Here is a 21,499-nt window from a genome sequence, read left to right on the forward strand (position 1 = left end):
AAATTACATACGTTCTTCTTTTTGTGTCAATTAATTTAATTTAAAAAAAATTTTTTGGACACCCTATATAATTAATCATGTTAAAATGTTTATATTACTGAATAGGGAATTGAATAACCTTTCAAATGAGCTAGCACTCGAGCCCCATTCCCATTTAAAAAATAGTCGATTACGTCACTACGGCCAAATGGATGACGTCACTAGTATTATATATGTCAAAAAATCATAATTTAAAAATCGAATAACTTCCGTATTTTACATTTTTTTCTAATTCTGTAAATAAAGCAGTTTACAGGGGGATTCAAAATATAGTGAATAACCCTGTACATTCACTGGGGCCGACCGACCGGCTCTGTCCCGTCATACAGCTGACTGACTATAATAACTTTTATTTATATTCAATTTAGAATGTGTATACTGATTTTCAGCTTTAGTAATTGTATTGCATTTCCTTTGCAGGAAAGCAACTTTGAAAGCAGTAACCCCTGTTCTACGTTTAGCTTGACCGACCGCAGTATGTTTCTCTTCACAATCACAGTAATCAACTGTGAAAAAACTAGCTTTAGTAAATTCAGAGAGATTTTTCAGCGCTGCCTCTTGGACTATTATTATGCCATAGTAAAATAATGAACACAATATTTAATGTCTAAAACTATGTGTCATAAAAAGAGTTCATGTATCCTGTTTTCTCAAAGCTTAAACGTCTAGTTTTGAAAATACTCTTGCGGGCCGCAAAAATATGCTTCGCTAGCCGCTTGTGGCCCGTAGGCCGCCTGTTGGAAACCCCTGGCATAGAGAAACCAGCAAACATTGTCACGGGCATGTTCTACGCAATGTAGACCTCTTTTAATTTGCCGGCGGGCGTCAAACGTAGACATGTATGTACACTTCGAAGTGCTGTACTTATAAGTGAATATTTTACAAATGGATACCTCACCAGTGAAGGCGGCCAGGTAATTACGTTATTACGAAAGAGCTACAGTCAGAAGACTGTCGCCCATCGCCTATTTATGACGCAGTCTGCAGTCTCGAGGGCTTACCGTTGCTACTAGGAGGCTCGTAGTTACAGTCGACGACCAGGTTCAGGTCGGCGACGTGTAACAACAGAGAGGGACGATCGATTCATTGTCCCTAGTGCCTTGTGGAATCGGCACGCGACGGGAGTTAAGCTTCAACAATCCTTGAGGAATGTACGAGGTGTCAATTTCACTCAATGGATAGTTAGAAAAAGACTTTAGGATGCCAGTTTGACACCCAGAAGAGCTAACACAGGGCCCAAATTGAACGCACGTCAGAAACAATTTCGACCTCGGCCAGTGGAGCAGTTTTATTCTCTGGTGAGAGTCGAATGTGCTCGTATAGCAATTATAGAAGACGACGCGTCTATCGATGGCCTGAAGAACGATTTGTCCAGTGATGCAGTGTCGAAAGAGTGAACTATGGAGGTGGTTCGTGTATATTGTGGGGTGGTATATCTTTAGAAGGAAAAAACGGAGCTTGTATTCACGTCCGGTGCTGGTCTCGGAGGGGGTTTGACAGCCGATCGTTACATTACGGATTTCTCCAAGACAATGTTGTTCTTACGCGGGCTTCATAGGCGATGGCTTCATGCTAATGCGTAATAACGTTCGATGTCACGCAGCGCGGATAACGAAAGATTACCTGGCCAACACCAATATAACAACAAAGGACTGGCCTCCATTGAGTCTGAATATGAATCCCTCGAGGGATGAGTTTAAACGCAGCGTTCAGGTCCGTAATCCAGCACTATCGACAGTGACGGAGCTAAAAACTGCATTAGATGAAGCCTGGGAAGCGAATCCTCAAGAATCAGTCAGAAACTTAATAAGGTCCTTAAGAGATCCCATGGAAAATGTAATACAACGTAGAGGAGGAAATACTCGGTACTAATTTTGATTTTTTTAAGTTAACTTACTTTTATATTCATTACACAATGACTTTCATTCCTAACATGTTTTCTCACATGCCGTATTAAGTTATATTTGTTATGTTCTTTAGTTACTAACTTTACATGGGTGTTATTGTAATAAAGATGACTTCTGTTCACAATATATTATTTCTAATTTTACATTATGTGGATAGACACTTGCCAAACAGCTTAGGCTTAGTCAAAAATAAAACTTCGACGGTTGAAAGATAAAAGATTGTAACCCACAAATCAACTTTTTTCAGGAAGTACAAAGAACGCTCCATTTAAGTAATTTTATGAGAAATTAACCTAATAATTTTTTTCATTTATTTATAGATGAATTATTGATCTACAAATTAATGAAAAAAATTATTAGGTTAATTCCTCATAAAATTACTTAAATGGAGCGTTTTTTCTACTTCCTGAAAACAAGGTGATTTGTGGGTTACAACCATTTACCTTTCAACCGTTGACTTAATTTTCTTTTGAGCCGATTTTTTGCTCGCAAGTGTAGTTGCAATATATACATCTTTAGGAGGAAACCCCGATTTTGTTTAAAAACAATTATTTGACATATTGGGTGCGTTCGGACGACCACAGCGGCTGGACAGCTGAGTAAGCGATAGCTGTCAGACGACACCACTGGAAGTCAGCCGCTGAGAGATTTACTAAGCTTTCCCTATTAGCGCTGGATACAACCACTAAGCTGCTTTGTGCTGACAGTCAGCCGTTGTGGTCGTCCGAACGCATCCATTCGCTTTAGTTTACAAAAAATCGAGACCAATGCTTTACTGTTTGCAAAAAAGAAATAACACAATAAAAAACAATATTTTAATAATTCAATTTGTCCTCATCGGATTTTTGGAAAATAAATTTGACCAAAACATTTATCTGCATTACTACTGCAAAAAGTTTTATTTTGCTTAAAGCTAATGTATCTGTCCTATGTATATTTTAGGTTTCTTAAATCCATTCAAAAAGAATACAAGCTTCTTAAGGACTCGCTTCCTGCAGGTGTATGGGTACGTTCGTATGGTAATAGGATAGATCTCCTTTCTGTGATGATTAGAGGTCCTGATAAAACCCCGTACGAAGATGGTCTCTTCCTTTTTGACATACAGCTCAGCACAGATTACCCTCGATCACCTCCGTTAGTGCACTATATCAGTTACAGCTCAGAGAGGCTGAATCCGAATTTATACGTGGAAGGAAAAGTATGCGTTTCTCTATTAGGTACTTGGATGGGTAAAGGTACTGAAGTTTGGGGACCTAATAGTACGCTATTGCAGTTAATAGTGTCTATTCAAGGTTTGATATTGGTGTCAGAACCATACTATAATGAAGCAGGGTATGAGAAGCAAACAGATACACAACAAGGTAAGTGATGCAGTAGCAAATACACACATCATCATCATCAATGGCGTTACAACTCTTCGTGAGTCTTTGCCGCGTTTACTATTGCCTTCCATATTTGTCGATCCTATGCCACTAATTCCCATTGTCTCACTCCCATTTTCTCCAGATCTTCTTTGACTGTATCTTTCCACCTTTTTCTAGGCCGTCCTACAGACCTTCTTCCATCTGGTCGTTCTCAGAAGACATTGTTTATAAGGCGATTGTCGTTACCCTGCCCATATGAGTCTATTGGCCTTTATATATCTGACTAGATTTTCCTTTCCGAATAGAGACTCTAACTCGTTATTGTATCTGCGCCTCCATTCGTTTGTCACGCTGTCTCTGCAAGGGCCATATATCATTCGAAGGATTTTACGTTCCCACATCAGCAATTTATTTACTTCTCTTTTTGTTAGCGTCCATGTTTCGCTTCCATACGCTACTGCTGGTCGTATTATGCCCAGCAGCAAATACACACAATGAAAATGAATGTTAAAATGATTGCCCATGTATACAAATTATATTATTTATTTACGTTAGTGGCCTATGTAGTTTGGATTGCCTCCAGCATCGCTCTTATAGTTTAGTTCCATTTTCTAAGACTTAGTTTTTCTGGTGGATCTTGTAGCTTCTGCCCAGAAAGATGTTCCTTAATTTAAGTCGTCGCGCTATGTGCTGCTCATCATGGAGATGCAAGGGCAGTGTTAGTTTCTTTCTCCAGCTTTCATTTGTAGTAACCGCTCTTCTAATATCAGGTGATGAAATTCCAACGATAGGGTAGAGCTTAGTGATGGCTGTGAGAGGCATTCACTAATGATAGCTACATCTATATTTCTAGTATATGCTGTTGCTTCCCATCCTGTTGCAGCATATTCTGTAATCGAAACGCGGAGTACAAACACCGATGTTCTAAGTGTAAAAGAGTGTATCTCCCACTTTTGTTTAACCTTCCGATGACCAACCTTTTTTTGTTATACGGATGACCAAGAGGGGTAAAAAATTACCCCAGGTCAAAAATGACCTGGAATGAATGTTTTCAGCATTTAAATCTTCATCTAACAATACGTCCTCGTTTTCTGATACTATTTCATCTTCTATATCATCATAAAAATCGCTAGCAGTAACAATTTCCTGTAACTCAGCCTCAGTAAGATATTTGTGGGCCATATCTTATATGTACACAAAATGCTAAGAAACTAAAATAATATACGCCAGGAAATAATAATAATGACTAACTGCAGCAGACAGGAATGTCATGATTCGTACATAACAAGCACCAGAGTCTAAAAATAGATTTTGATAACGAGAAGTGTAAAACGATTTGGAATTCCACATAATAGACGGTATTTTACTAAACATCAACTTCAGAATATATTTTTTATTCGTAAATATAGGGATTTTTTTTTATTTCAAAATATGAGGATATCTAGGATGATATTAAAGTCAAATAAAAAAATAATGAGTTAAAAATTGAAAATACTTTTGAATTTATCAAAGAAAAACATACGCTGGGGTCCAAATTACCCCCCTTGGTCATCCGAATCATATTAACTTAAGCAATTAAATTTAATTAAATTTAATTTAATTAATTAAATTAAGCAATATTAACTTTTCCGGCATATACAATCTCTCTCTCTCTCTCTCTCTCTCTCTCTCTCTCTCTCTCTCTCTCACACTCTTTCTCTCTCACACTCTTTCTCTCTCATATCTCACCACTATCTTGAGATACCCAGAATAACTTCATAATTATCTGGTATTTATGAATACATATTAAACAACTTATTGAAGTTTTTTTTATAAAATTTTAGGCAATATTAAAGAATTTCAATATACAATCTCTCTCTATCTCTTTCCCTCTCATACCCCACCACTAGAAGGAACGTATCTTGAGATACCCAGAATAACTTTATATAACTTTAATTTTAGGATACGAAAATTCCCGAACCTACAACGAATTGGTGATCTTAAAACTAATCCAATCCATGAAAGAGATGTTGCAATCACCTCCCGAAATGTTTAAGCGAGAAATCATTGCACATTTTTCCGAAAGCGGTCACAAATTATGCGAACGCCTGCGCGGTTACTGCCGTAACGAGAATCCTCTCAATCCAGAATTTCCCCTGCTACCTGTTAGCAAGGGACTAAAACTATCTTTAGCATCTGCGTTAGATACGTTTGAAGGTGTACTGAATAAAATTGGTGATAATACGACTGAAGTTCCAAACGAAACCAAGTAACATTGTTTGTAATTTCATTCTTGTATCTTGGTCCTGGCTGTAAGACTCATGAGGTGTTGGGATAAAGAATCAATTACTCGTTATATCTTGCTAGTGATATTGTTGATAGGTTTTAAAACAAAATTTAATGATTCCAATCAAATAAAGCTTCTTCTTATCTCTTTGTACCTTCTACTCTAGAAGACAAATATAAAAACTAAATGATTTAATAAATAACAAATTAGTATGTATAAAAAAGCATAGACACTGCCAGATCAGGTTTATTTGTCTGTGAAATTTATAATATGTGTTCGAATAGTTTTTATACGCCTACTGTGAATGCGCTTTGTTGTAAAAATAATCTGACAGTAAATGGCACAGCCATTTTTTGTATTTCTGAGATTTCATGTTTAAAATAAAGGTAAATGAGCTGGAAGCTCAGAAGTTGTAGAAAGCTGTAATTGTACAGGATATGTTTGTTATAAATAACTGAAATCTTGGAAGTTATATACTTTTTATAATCAAAAACATGTGTGTTGTTACTGAAAAATTCTGTCAAGTCATCTGGTTTTATTGTCTTACGTCAGTTTGTCACAGCTTGAATAATTTTGTCTCTACTAGTTTGTTAACACTCGTTACAGTACACATTCTTGTGTTATTTCACACAGTACAGAAAGTTGTAGACAAGACATCATTAGTGTATAGACATTTTTATTTGTCACATGTTCTCTCATCATTAATGGATAAATTCATTTCCTCACTTAGCTCATTTGGATTGTTGCTCAGCACAATATGTGATTAGTTTTGACAAATAAATTTTTGTACAGTAAAATCTAACGTTCCTAATCGCACATTTCGACATTAAAAAACTACTACGTAAAAAATTGGTAGCTCCCATTGGAAAAAGTTCCCATTGGTCTTACAGTCAGGAGCTATTTTAATATATTTATTGATTTGTATGTTTTGAATTGTTGAAACCTAATAAAACTAAGGTTATAAAAGTTGAAAAAAAATTAGCTTTTTCTAACAAATCCAAACACACTATTTGTATATACAATGATTTTAATATATTCAAAGTATTTAATCAAAAATGCACTAAATTTAGGTTTCCCATCACATTATTCGCCTATTTCTCAATATTTATATATTTGCGTCATCGTGTTAAGTTTTTGTATTCCATGCTTTATCAAAAGTTCAAAAAAATCTTTAATAAAATAAACTTTTATATATTTTTCAGCATAACTCGGTTTTCGTCTTTTCAGAGTTTCTTGATATTTTGATTTTTCTTTAGTTTTTGCAATCATATCAATTTAGCAAGCTGTAATCACAATTATAATTTACCTGGATACATTTTTATTACTTGAATACAATATAGACCAGGGCGCATCTGTAAAAATATTGGTACATTTGGACGTTGAGAGGTGACTCAAATTTTTTTGCAGAAATTGCTTGAAAATAAATCAAATAATAATATTTGAGTTATACTCCCTCTTAAAAAGGTCCGGAACATTGTTTAAATAATCAAAATGTCAAAAAATTAAGGAAAAATTCGATTTTTTTCTTGGTTTTTTGATTATAACTTTAAAAGTATTCATTTCCGAGAAAAGTTGTACTAACATAAAAGTTACGTAATTAAATTTCCTACAATATAGAATTGGTTAAAAATTTAAGAAATAGTCACCCTTGTTGCAAAATAGCAATAATTGTGAAAAAAACATACAAAAACAAGTATTCGCATTTTACGTTTTTCAACCATTTATGCTACACTTAGGACCTTCATATTTCACCCTGAAAAATTTTATAATACAGTAAAACAATACTGTAAATTTCATTAAGATCGGTTCAATAGATTTTGCAAAATAAATTTTGCAATCCAGCTTTCGTAAAAAAATTCATTTTTTCAAAATGTTACAGGACTGAAAATAAAGCAGATAGCAAGTTGAAAATTTTTTTGCATATAGAAGTGCACTGTACCTTTCATTTGCAATTTTGCAAAATTAAAATCGCTTAACACCACGGCGTCAGGAATTTTTTTAAATAAACATTAATTATTGGTGCTACGCGCAGGACAGCGGATAGGTTGCTATTATTGGGCATTCCAATGACCTTTGATAATGATTGATACATTTTAATTTTTATGACATTTCGATATAAATAAATAAATTTGTTTATTGCAAAATAAAAACACATACTCTATCCTTTGAAATAACACTTTTATTAGCAAAAACTTTCTTTGTTCATATATTTTAACTTAAATAATAAAAGTTTATTATTTTTAAACATATGCAATTGTTTAAACAATATTTCACAAACAATAATAAAATTAGTTTGATTTTTTTGGAATTAAAAAATTAAAATACAACAAAATATAGAGTAAGAAAATAATATATTAGATAAAGATTGGAAGAAATTTTGGTGGAAATCAACCTGTGTGAATCGAAGACCGCTGTCCTGCGCGTAGCACCAAAAATTATTGTTTATTTCAAAAATTTTCTGACGCAGTGGTAATTAATCGATTTTAATTTTGAAAATTGCAAATGAAAGGTACAGTACACTTCTATAAGCAAAAAAAAATTCAACTTGCTATCTGCTTTATTTTCAGTCCTGTAACATTTTGAAGAAATGAATCTTTTTGCGAAAGCTGTATTGCAAAATTTATTTTGCAAAATCAATTGAACCGATCTTAATGAAATTTACAGTATTGTTTTACTGTATCATAAAGTTTTTCTTGGTGAAATATGAAGGTCCTAAGTAGTGTTGCCAGGTCCCATATGTTTTTAATCGGTACATAGGCAAAAACAAATCGGGATTTAGGGTTGTAGATCGGGACAAATAAACAATAATAGCCCAGTAAATGACCGTTTTGGCAGTTGGAGTGTAATTTTCAGAGTCAACTCCGAATTTAATGAAAATCTGGTTTTTGGTTCTACATACTTACTGTCTACTTCAAAGTTGAACTTGTACCGTTGGTTGCTTTTACTTGGGGGGTGGCATTCACCCCTTCTTGGGGTGAAAAAACGCGCGTTTAAATAAGTCCCAAAATGGATCAACTGACTAATTCTAAAAAACTTTTGTTCTATATAATTTTTAAACTAAGTTAATACTTTTTGAGTAATTTTATCGAAAAAAATATTCTTAGCAAAAATGTAAAAAAGCAAAAAAATTGTATTTGCAGATAGTCGATAAAACCAGTAAAAGCAAAGTTGTAGCTCATCAAAAATTCGTTCTTATTCGTCAAATTCCAAATCGAATTTTTCATTTTGAAATAATCAAAAAATTAAGCAATTTTCGGGCAAAACCTATTAAAATTTTTTAAAGTGTTTAAAAAATCTTTAATTTTGTTTTATATAAAAGTCTCTAGCATTAAAACTAAGCGAGTTACGCTCAAAATAAAGTTGGCCCCTTTTTTTGGTAAAGAAAATCGTGAAAATCTCCCCCTATTTAGCACCGTAAATAAAATGAATCGTTACCGCTTTACCATTTATTTTATATGTGTATTGTTTATACGATCTGTAAGGTTTAGCGGTTGGGAGTGCTTAGTTTTGAAAAAAATTGGTTTTATAGTAAAAACAAATTTTCCAAAAATATTGGAAAATGCCTTTTTTTCAAAATAACTTAAAAAGTATTAGGGATACTAAAAATCTCAATGAGTAAAAAGTAGGTAGGTTTTGCTTTTATAAATATGATAGATTCATTTTGTTTTTCTGTAAGACAAAAATTGGTTAAAATATGGCTGTTCATATTTTGCATACACTTGTGATTAGTGACTCGTTCGGGCCTTTCAATCATGTAAAAAATACTTCAGTAAAGTAAATTGTTTGTAAAGCAGTAACGATTAATTTCATTTGGGGTGCTAAGTAGGGGGAGATTTTCACGATTTTTTTACCAAAAAAAAAGGAGTCAACTTGATTTTGACCATAACTCGCTTAGTTTTGATGCTAGAAACTTTTATAAAACATAAAAATAAAGCTTTATTAAAAAAGTTTTAATTGGTTTTTCCCGAAAAATGCTTCATTTCTTGGTTATTTCACGTTGAAATATTTGATTTGGAATTTGATGAATAAGAACATATTTTTCATGAGCTACAACTTTGCTTTTGTTGGGTCTATAGACTTTACGAGTTCACAATTTTTTAATTTTTTTATATCATGCTACACTATTGCTAAGAATATTTTTTTTTGCGATCAAATACTTACTTTTTGAGTTATTTGTGAAAATCGCCTGAAAACGTGATTTTTCTGTCAAAAAATAAACATTTTCAATCGTAAATAACTCGAAAAGTATTAACTAAGTAAAATTCTATAGAACTAGAATTATCTATATTAACTATATTAGACGGTATCGCCGTATTTCCCGTTCATTATTTATTTTTTATTAAAATTATATTTTTCATTCGATTTTGCCGCTTTTAGGAGTGCCTTGTTTTTATAACATAGTTATAAAATTCACTGCAAGTCCTCCTGAAATTGGTTTTCGTGGGTGAAAATCGGGACATTTAGTGTCCCGATTAGGTACAAATCGGTACGCGTCCCCAGACCCCTGAAAATCGGGACGTCCCGCGCAAATCGGGACACCTGGTAACGCTAGTCCTAAGTGTAGCATAAATGATTGAAAAACGTAAAATGCGAATACTTGTTTTTGTATGGTTTTTTCGCAATTATTGCTATTTTGCAACTAGGGTGACTATTTTTTAAAGTTTTAACCAATTCTATGTTGTAGTAAATTGAATTACGCAACTTTTATGTCAGTACAACTTTTCTCGGAAATGAATACTTTTAAAGTTATAATCAAAAAACGAAGGAAAAAGTCGAATTTTTCCTCCAATTCTTGACATTGTGATTATTTAAACAATGTTCCGGACCTTTTTGAGAGGGAGGATAACTCAAATATTATTATTTGATTTATTTTCAAGCAATTTTTGCAAAAAAATTTGAGTCACCTCTCAACGTCCATCTCAAAACAGATCCGCCCTGGACTAATATAATTATATCTATTAGTGGTAGCGTTGCCATTCCACTTCAATTTTTGTTTCTCTCCATATGTTTTCATACATACATACATACATAATCGAAAACCTCTTATACCTTTATGTGTCGAGGTGTACAGGCTCTCTTAAATTTTTTCTACAAATTGATGTTTTCAATGTCACTAAAATCTGGTGAAGTTGCTGGCCATGGAATAATTGTTGATAAATTATATTCGTGCATCTAACCTTTAGTATCGACAGAAGCATAGCATTTTATAGTGTTTTGCAGAGAACACCACCTATTTGGATATAAAGCATGCGCTTCAAAAGAAAAGCTTCGCAAAAAAAACTATAATGTCACAATGCTTAGCACTATTGATGCTATCAACTATAATACATACAGCTGAAATATTTCTTTTGGGAACACTTTCATCCAATTAGTTACTTGATCAATTCATCTAAATTAATTTATAATTGCTAATTGTTCCATGTAGCATCACTAATAAAAGGATTGAGACATTAAATGGACACTCTTTGGTCCGTTTAAGTTCATAATTAAAAATTATTATTATTATCCTTAATGATAATAAAAATTTAATATCTTCAAATAAAATATCAATATTCATATTCCATTAATAAGACTTGTGTTTTGCTCAAACCTTGAATTTATTGTAGAACATGTCATAAAAAGCATTGTTAGAATTTTAATTAGTTTGTAATTGATTTTAATGCAATTTAACAACAGACTATGAAAATTGTTGTATATACAATTTATGTGTGTTTTAAGTGAGTTCATAAAACACAATCAATATTTTCTGCTTGTTACATATTGTTGCGATCGCTTATATGTGTCATAAACCACCAGTACTTTCGGAATCTTTCAATGCAATCTCTGCAATGAAACATTTTTCTGTACATTTCTTCCAACACAACAAAAAACCGTCATGTAACGATCATGCTCCTGCCCAGTAATCAAAATACGTTCCAACAAACAGATGATCGTTCATCGCATCGTCCTTCCGACTGTTCCAACAAAAATTGTGATCTTCCAGTGACAGTTTCGTGACGATCATTTCAGTACACGGATAAATGCAAGTACTAGTTGGACTGACCTGCGCACTATAGGATCGGTTTTCCAATTACCGTCACCGGACAGTATAATACAAATGATGAACATGCGCATAAAAACGTTACAAGCAGTTTCGTGACGATTTCTGGACCGTACAAAAATTATGTGTTGGAACAAACCTGTATTACTTAATTTCTTTTGCTGTTTTATATTCTCTTCTTTCCAGCTACCCTACTTATCCTGACCGTATATTGCATATAGAAATTAAGCGTTTTCCACATCTCAATTTCCAAACTTTCCTGTCCAGCGTCACTTATCTTCTTATCCTCAGGCCAAAGTCTTTATCCTCTTCGTGGACCGCTCAGCTTTCTTTCGTCGAGATTGGATTTTACACACTTTTTGGGAATCCTCTCATTTTCCATCATTTCAGCTTTCATTAAGTGCAATCTTGATGTATGTATGCTTGGAGATATCATTTAATGATTTATTTTCTTACATTCGTTGTCATTGATAAACAGGTATTCAAATTTTATCAGATAGTAGTCGGATAGCAGAATATACAAAAACTACCTTAATAGTAGATTCTACAGTAATTACTCCAATAAATTTATTTCTCGAATGTAGATATATGTTCTTTATTTTATATGATTGGATTCGTTTTATGGGCTCACTTTTTTATATTAAATTATGGAAATTTTTTATATTAATTTTTTTCTAAAGAAACAGAAAAAAAAACAGCCACAATTTGTAATGATTTTAAAAAAATTCTTTTTGAGAGTGCCAAATGTTCAACCGCAAATTCTACGACAGTTTATTTATCGGCTAGTTTTTAGTCAGAGAAAAAAATAGAAACAAGAAATTAGATTCCATAAATCTTCTTCATTTTTTGTAGACATAAATCTTTCTGTTTTTTATTATGCCTCCTGTAAATTGTCATTCCATCGTTTTCGTGGGTTCAAACTGATCTTCGTCCCTATTAGGAAACCATCTCTCGCCTTCTTTAGTACTTTATTTGTTGTCATTCTGCTTTCCTCTTTCTTACACAGTCCTTAATGTTTTTCACTTTGTATCTCGAAAAAAATTAATTTCAAAATAATAAAGAAATGGTCATAAAATTGATACCTGCTGAACAGCTGTGGCAATCTGGCAACCGAAAATTCAAACGTTCGGACTCTATTGCCAAATCTATCCACTAATCTATCAGGGCAAATGGCATAACAAAACAATTCTAATAATTAACTGCAAAACATAATCAACTGAAAAGAAACAACAAATGTTTATTCGTTCATGTTTTATATAAATTTAAAAAAGCAGAATCCATAAAATGATATAATAAAAATGTACTTTTCAAAGCTTTCTCTGTATATTTAAAGCGTACAACATATACCTTATAAGGACATGACAACACTGCTAAACTCAAATATTTCGTTCTGTGGACATCACTTATAGCTATTTTCACGAACCCTGAATCTAAATGGACGGGATTCTGCAGAAAGGATCCAAACCACACTTTGTTAAAACTGAGATATTAGCCAAAAACTTTACGATAAAATTTTAAATTTTCTATTAAAAATAATCATGGTTTAACATTAAAATCGTGAATATATGCATTAGATTTGATTTCACACATACTGTTTGATTCAAGAAAATAGTTGTTGTTTTAAAAAAAATTCACTTTTGTGGCTTGGTTCCCTTTCGCAAAATAACCTAGGTGAATTCAAAGTTAACAAATATTTATTTTCCATTATTGAGTTACATAATCAGGCGTATAATATAAAAAAGAATGTGTGTGTACTTTGTACGCACGTAAGAAGTTATACTTCTAGTATATGATATCAACGAAATAAATATACTTTCAACAGGTTATTTTATTAAAACAATACCAAAAATAAAAAAAAAAATTAGAAAACACACGGATTCGAACCGGGGACCTCTCGATCTCCGTTCACACGCTCTACCACTGAGCTATACTCCCTTTGCTTTGACAGGTTAGAAGATTTCTCATACATACTGACAAATTTAATAGACCACGTGAAGTAGGTATACAAAAATACTTAAATATACTTACTATTATTATAAAATATCTTATTCCCGAGGAAGACAAATCCAAAGACACAAAAATTATAATAAATATATTTGCTAAAAACACTAAAAAAGAATGTGTGTGTACTTTGTACGCACATAAGAAGTTATTCTTCTATTATATAATTTTAACGAAGTAAATATACTTAACAGGTTATTTGTATTCTATTTAAATATTAAACTAACTGTCTTATCTACCACTTTCAAAAATTTTTTATTAAAACAACCAAAAATAAAAAAAAATGAATCGTCCAGGATTGGAACCCGGGACCTTTCGATCTCTGACCGAACGCTCAACAACTAGACCACCGAGTCTCCTGTAATTGACACGTAAGTTTCGGATATAATTACATAACACGGTGACAAATAGATTGAGTCGTATCGTGATAAAAATGTTATACCTACATATTTTATTATATTACTACAGAAGAAGAGAAATTCAAAGACACAAAAATTATAATAAATAATACATTTGCTAAAAACACTAATATATTCTTTTAATGACTTATTTGCGCTGATACAGATACTGTCTTGAAAGATTAAAAACCAACTACATACTGTCTCTGTGCGCATGCGCGCAGATTTATGAAAAATTTTACTTTCAATCACGCCTAAAGAAGAATAACTTCAATAATATATTCTTTTCACGCACACCTTATTTGCGCTACATAAAGATGTAGCGACTAATACTATACTGTCGGAGTGCGCGTGCGCCGGGGAATGTAAAAATTCACCCTCGTGCCTAAAGAAGTATAACTTCAGAAATTACTGGGATTTAATAATTTGTTCTGGAAGCCCCGTGAATTCAAGAAAACAGTTGTTTAAAAAAATCCACTTTTGTGGCTTTGTTTCCTTCTGACAAACAACTTAGTGAATTCAAAGTTAACAAACATTTATTTTCCATTATTGAGTTACAAAATCAGGCGTATAATCTAAGAAAATGTTAATATAAAATTACTGGGATTTAATAATTTGTTCTGGAAGTCCCGTGAATTCAAGAAAACAGTTGTTTTAAGAAAATCCACTTTTGTAGCTTGGTTCCCTTCTGCAAAATAACTTAAGTGAATTTGCATAAAGAAACCAACCCACATGGATCTTTTCTGCAGAATGCTGTCATGCTGCAACGATAATGTTGGTTGGTTCTTTCGCTCATAGAGGACGGTATATTATCTTATGTGGCTTGGTTCTTTTTTGCACAAGTATCTACGGGTATTTTACAACCTATGAGACTGTTAATAGGAAAAGTACATATTTGTGGTTTGGTTCCTTTCTACAGAATTCCGTCCAAATGTTGTCTCATCTTTAAACTATTCAACAAATATGAAAGAAGTCTACATTTACATTAATTAATAGTCGTATTGCTTCATGACATTTACTTCCGGTGATAAGAATTTTCGATTTCCTAGTAACAATTTTTGTATAAAATGAGACCCATAAATTTTTGTATAAGTTAATATTTATTATCGCCCATTATTAGTTGAAGATATATCCTAAAATCGATGACAGCCAACAAACGATTTTATTACAAGAAAATCAAACTGTTTGAATTTGCAACTGAAACATAAACAAACCGTATAGCTGATAATTTTGAACTGTTAATCAAAATATATAGATTCGATATTTGTTAAAATCTGTCAAATTCGTGGCTGTTTGAATCACTCTAGTATTTAATGCAATGAGAAAAGCTTCTTTTGACTTTAGCAGTATTTTAAACTTCATTCTGTCTGTGATTCAGAAATTACTCAAAGATTAAACGTTAACATTATTAAAAATAAAAGTTATATTTCCTATGTACTGATTTTATTTGCTTTAAATTTAGTCTATTTATTTATTATTCACGCTAATGTTTTGAGGACGTTAGTATTCGCACAAATTTCTTGTATTATCTATATCTTAGATCTTCTAACAGAAACTAACTGCTTCAGTTCTTATTAATGAATAATTGTTTGGATAAATTGTATTGTATTTGTGTAAAAGGTAGAGATAAAACAAGAATATCGTTAACAGAAATAAAAAGGTGCACTGCAGAACTATACCAGTTATAGTACAAACTATACAAGTTTACTTAAAAATAATGGCAATATTTGCTATCTTAAATGGAAACTATCCACAATTTCAGTAGAAAATACGTTTATTTTGAGGTTTTCTCGTTTTATTGATTGAGAGATTGAGATTTTGACGTTTATTTTCGTTTCTACTTTTAAGTTCCAAATTTTGATAATTTTTCCGAAATGGAAATCGAAACATCACATTAAACATTTTCAGCTGAAATTGTGGTTAATTTCCATTAAAGATAGTAAATATTGTAATATTAAAAAGTTACAAGAAATCAGCTTTAAAACAATATTAAATAGTGGCAGTCCTAGCAGCACATTCCTAGTAGAAGTCTATTGTTTACCATTCATTGTACATGTTCGTACCATATGAGCTGTTTTTGTGGAAACAAGTCATTACTCAACACACCAAACTGTGTGAACTTTAACTACAAGAAGTTAGAAGCATAAATAAAATTGCCGGATTTCCTAAAGTAGATGAAGATTTTATGTCCAGATATCAGATATTATATCAGTAAAGATAGAAGAAAAGACTAAAAAGATTAAGAGTATCATAAATTAACAAATCACAAAACATAATATCAACTAAAAAGGGGGTAGTTCCCTAGGTTGGCTGTATACCATATAGTTAAAAAACTATGAAGTAAAAACCACTTCTATGTAATAGGTATATTTATTAAAAATTTTAAAAAATCCCAATGGATTGAATAAAATATGTTCAATTCAGAACGTTTTCGGACCTATCAGTCCGTCATCAGTGAATTCAAATACTTGCTAAATAGCCCCAGAACCAAACAATGGTTGAAATCATAATTCAATCTACATTATGTTGTAGTAATATTGAACAGGCTAAACGCCGATGTTAAAAGATATAACCTCCGGGAACATGGTGAAACTCTATCAAGAAACTTAATCAACCATCTTAGGCCAATGTTGACTACAAGTGTCAAAAGTTTGTGACAGTCAAGTGTCAAAGGTTTGTTTATGTCAAAGTGTTTGTCAAAGACAAACCTTTGACACTTGGTAGTCAACGTTGGCCTAAGATGGTTGATTAAGTCTCTTGATAGAGTTTCACCATGTTCCCGGAGGTTATATTTTTTAACATCGGCGTTTAGCCTGATCAATATTACTTCAACATAATGTAGATTGAATTATAATTTCAACCATTGTTTGGTTCTGGGGCTATTTAGCAAGTATTTGAATTCACTGATGATGGACGGATGGGTCCGAAAACGTTCTGAATTGGACATATTTTATTCAATCCATTGAGATTTTTTAAAATGTTTAATAAATATACCTATTACATAGAAGTGGTTTTTACTTCATGTTAAGAGTTTTTTAAAACATAATATGTTTCAAATTTATCAATAGATTGCAATGAACAGGAGTTCGTAGACTTGAGCGGAAAATGTGGATTATGAGGGGTTCATTTACAAAGTTATTAAATGGTTATGTTGAAAAAGGTGAAACAATTATATCAGAAAGAGCGAAATTTCAATTAAAGAATGGGTTTGACCCCTTACTAAAATCAAAAATACGCAAAAAAGAAAGACAGACTAAAAAATAAAGCAGTCAGAAAAACGGTTTAACTGGAGACCACAAAAGAAGTTGATAAAGAGCAAAACACGAGATTGTTGCAATCGTGAATAACTTATTTGATTTAAAAATATACTTATTTAGATGTGTTTTTTTAGAAATTAATCTATGAGATCTACTGGAGTAGTGCTCAAAATATGGCGAATTGCAGATGTACCTATGATAGACATCCTGAATGGGTAACTCAAATAAATATAATAATTCTAGAGGAATTAGCAAAAGTATTTTCTTTGATATTGAACGGTGAAGTCAGACTAATCCATAATTGTGCAATACCGCTTATTACAAAATAAAACACCGTAGAACTAACGAGAATAGTACACAACTTTGAAATGAATACCAAAGAAAAATCAGTATACCGGGTGGTGAATCGTAAAACGGGCCATAGGAAACTCAATGTAAAATTCTAAACTGTTGAATTCCTGCTTCTCTAATTATTTTACATCAAAAAAGTCATGAGAGAATATTTGTAGATTGATTGAAATCTGTATTAAAATCAAAATTTAAAATTGTTCTACGATTTAAACGCATTCCAAAATTTTAAAAAATATAATACATTTGCCACAGTAGATATGTGTGTAAAAGTTAGGCCACACGTTACTATTTAACTGACAGTGCTCACACCATTGACTGAATAAAACATCTTTATTATTAATACTTTCTCCGCAACTGAGGGTATCTTATCAACTGTATTGTTTTTAAACAATAAATGAGTAAATGATAAAACAAGAATATTGACGGTTCAAAAATGTGAAAATAATAACTTGTAATACATTAGTGCACTGTGTGTGGCCTAATTTTGGACTGAAAAACTGAAAAATGTATTACATTTTTACAAAATTTTGGAATATGTTTAATTTGTAGAACGATTTTAACAGTTGTTTTCAATACTGATTTCAATCCTCTACAAATAGTTTCTAATATCTTTTGATGTAAAATAATTAGGGAAGCAGGAATTAAACAGTTTAGAATTTTACATTGAGTTTCCTACGGCCCGTTTTCCAATTCACCACCCGGTATATAATTCTTGAACTGATTAGCAAATACATGAGGTTAGATCTCTGACATTTCATAATTCTTCTTCCTCGATTAGGGAAATTGTAACAAATTAATAGTTTAACAATATTTTCAATGCTCATAATTTTAAGATTTTTTCACGATTTATGTGGTTTAATAAGAAAAATTGGAAATAGTGTGCAGTGTATCTTCTAAAATCTGTATTATTTTGATTCATATATTTTTATATAATTATTAAATGAAATGCGCAAATGAAAAGAGATTTATTAACTCAAAAATATTTTAGATCTGAATATCGTGCGATAATAAGAAACACATTTTAACAGTACGTCTACAACAAAAAATACCGTAAAACGAGTTAACTTTTATTCAATAGTTGACGTTGCTCATCTGTGTTATACACTAAAATCAAAATACGAAATAGTCGCCAGAGGCGTCATCCCTAGTTTATAGGGGGTACAGGTTCTTAAGTGGCAGATAGGGGTTTCCAGTAACAGTTTGCAGTAAAGACTACAATCACTAGTATGGACAGTTTTTATAAACATTAATCCAATTTAAATGTTACCACTTGACAGTAGAATTTTGGTTAAATTTTTATTTTATAACAAGTGACGATATACACAAAAGAACATTTACAAATATAACAGCTACTACTGTTGTGGTTATATTTTTACAGATAGTCAACTAATGACATACCAATATCAGGAGAATAAGTTATAAACATTTTAAGAAATTTACTTGTAATTCACTATATTACACGGTAATTCTGTACAAAGTTAGCTCGATAAATTAATACTTTATCAAAAAATGTCAAATATAGTCAGGAGAAACAAAAAGGGCCACTGAATTTTTTATTTGTGTTCATGAGTTCTATCGCGTTTAATTCGCAATGACATGAGTGCAGCTGCAAAATAATTGTACCATTTGCATGTATAGCTCCATCTGTGACGTATTTAATATATCTGGATTTATACACTCATACAATATGCAGTAGTTGCAGTTTAAGCGTTAACTTATCACATTCTATTTTTTTATGTAGCCAAACTATTATTTCAGCTTTTAGACACGCGAAAATAGGTCATTTTTCTGTTTGTTCACTATCGCTGTATCCATAATTATGACTGATGACCGATACTGGTTCCATGAGTAACAACTTAAACTAAAACCATTTTTCAAAAAAATCTGAAAGAAATCTGAAATTTAAAACTGCTCCTGTAATAATCTGCAGTCCTACGCGATAGAAACACATTTAGGTGGCCATCTACAAACCAGTATCACCACCAGTATATGTAGCAATTTTTTAAAATTTATGTGTAACTATCGAAAATTCATGTTCCTCCTCTTTAATACTCAAAGAGGCATTTTTGATAAAATATCTATTTTGCTTATTGTTGGTATTTCCCTTTAAATAGATAATGTTTTTTAAATCCCCAAATATGCATATCATATGTTGCATTTAGATCTTTGTAGATAACTGGCAACCAACGGTTCTTGTTTATTGTGTTATCTCCTATAGGGACAGATTAACTTATACATCTGAATATTTTAGACTGCTCTGAAAAAATTGGTTTTAATTGCAAGTGATGACACTGGCAACTATTTCGTACTTTGATTACATAGTCAATTACTTCTAGAAGCAAGAGCTTTTATAAACCGATTATGCTTCAAAACAGAGTGGATTCAGTTTCGTTGGTAGTAAGTATTATTTTAAAAATTGTATTACTGTGATAAAACCATATTTGAGAGAAACATGTTTTTATTTGCGCATTTATTGTTACCAGTAGGTTAAGATGTTTCTATTATTTATAATTTATTAAACTGTAAAGTCATATATTTAGTACATTCATTTGAAAATATTTGCAGTTTTATTATTTATTACCAATGACGAGCATTTTATCAAAATATCAAGTCCGCTTGTTAGTTTTTTTTTCGTTAGCCCCTATAACCGGATCTAAAGATTAGTGCCAATATTAATTTTTTATAGTCTAAGATACGATATAAGGTCGAACTGCACCGATAGTTAAATTGATAAAAATTATTTGATATGTAATTTAGTATGTTAACAATATTATAAAAAAACAAGGGGTGCCCGATATAATTTTGTTCTGGGTATAATTAATTAATAATAAATAATAAATGAGTTGCATGTGTGAGTCCATATTATTGTAGTAAAGAAAAGAGAGACGTTCTCACAAACAATTTATTTTACAACTGACGACCGGTTTCGCTGTCTACACTTTGCACAGCATCTTCAGGTCCCGGTTAAAGTAAAATTAAATGTTTCCGGTATAAGGGAAGAATATAGTAGTAGTATTCAATATCATACTTTTTCTTTGCACTTTGCTAAAGAGAGGGTTGGTAGAGGGATAGATTTGAATGTAATATATTAACAAAACATTGGCAGGATCTTGAGGGGATTAGTAAGAAAACACGACATTAAACTGAGAAACGAAAAATTGTTAGTTATATATAAAGTGATGGTATTTTTAATTAATTGTTTAGATTTTATTTATATAAGATTATTAGAGGTTGTTCAGGATGTTCAAGAACTTATAGATGTAAAAATTGGGTGCGCAATTTTTTAGACAAGATTAGTCGGATATGCAATAGTTGTGATCAGATCACAACTATTGCATGATCAGATTACAATCAGATCACAACTATTGCATATCCGACCAATCTTGTCTAAAAAATTGCACACCCAATTTTTACATCTATAAGTTCTTGAACATCCTGAACAACATCTAATAATCCTATATAAATAAAATCTACACAATTAATTAAAAATAACATCACTTTATATATAACTAACAATTTTTCGTTTCTCAGTTTAATGTCGTGTTTTCTTACTAATCCCCTCAATATCCTGCCAATGTTTTGTTAATATATTACATTTAAATCTATCCCTCTACCAACCCTCCCTTTAGCAATGTGCAGAGAAAACGTATGATATTAAATACTACTACTATATTCTTCCCTTATACCGGAAACATTTAATTTTACTTTAACCGGGGCCTGAAGATGCTGTGCAAAGTGTAGACAGCGAAACCGATCGTCAGTTGTAAAATAAATTGTTTGTGAGAACGTCTCTCTTTTCTTTACTACAATAATTAATAATAATTAAAAAATGACTTTTTTATAGATTAAAAAAATCGGTCCAGGCAGTTAACACTA

The 21,499-nt window shown here is 31.8% G+C and overlaps 1 protein-coding gene across 1 annotated transcript in view; it reads left to right on the plus strand.

Annotated features, from left to right (window-relative positions):
• Window positions 1-7,053, plus strand: part of LOC114329209 ((E3-independent) E2 ubiquitin-conjugating enzyme) — a 53,033-nt gene extending 45,980 nt beyond the window's left edge. Inside the window, exons 12-13 of the mRNA XM_050641631.1 lie at window positions 2,889-3,307; window positions 5,252-7,053. Of these exons, the coding sequence (XP_050497588.1) occupies window positions 2,889-3,307; window positions 5,252-5,562 (730 nt within the window). The 3' untranslated portion in view covers window positions 5,563-7,053. The remainder of the gene's footprint in view (window positions 1-2,888; window positions 3,308-5,251) is intronic.
• The last annotated feature ends 14,446 nt before the right edge of the window (window positions 7,054-21,499 follow it).

This window comes from Diabrotica virgifera, chromosome 1 (genome assembly GCF_917563875.1).
Source record: "Diabrotica virgifera virgifera chromosome 1, PGI_DIABVI_V3a".
Taxonomy (NCBI): domain Eukaryota; kingdom Metazoa; phylum Arthropoda; class Insecta; order Coleoptera; family Chrysomelidae; genus Diabrotica; species Diabrotica virgifera.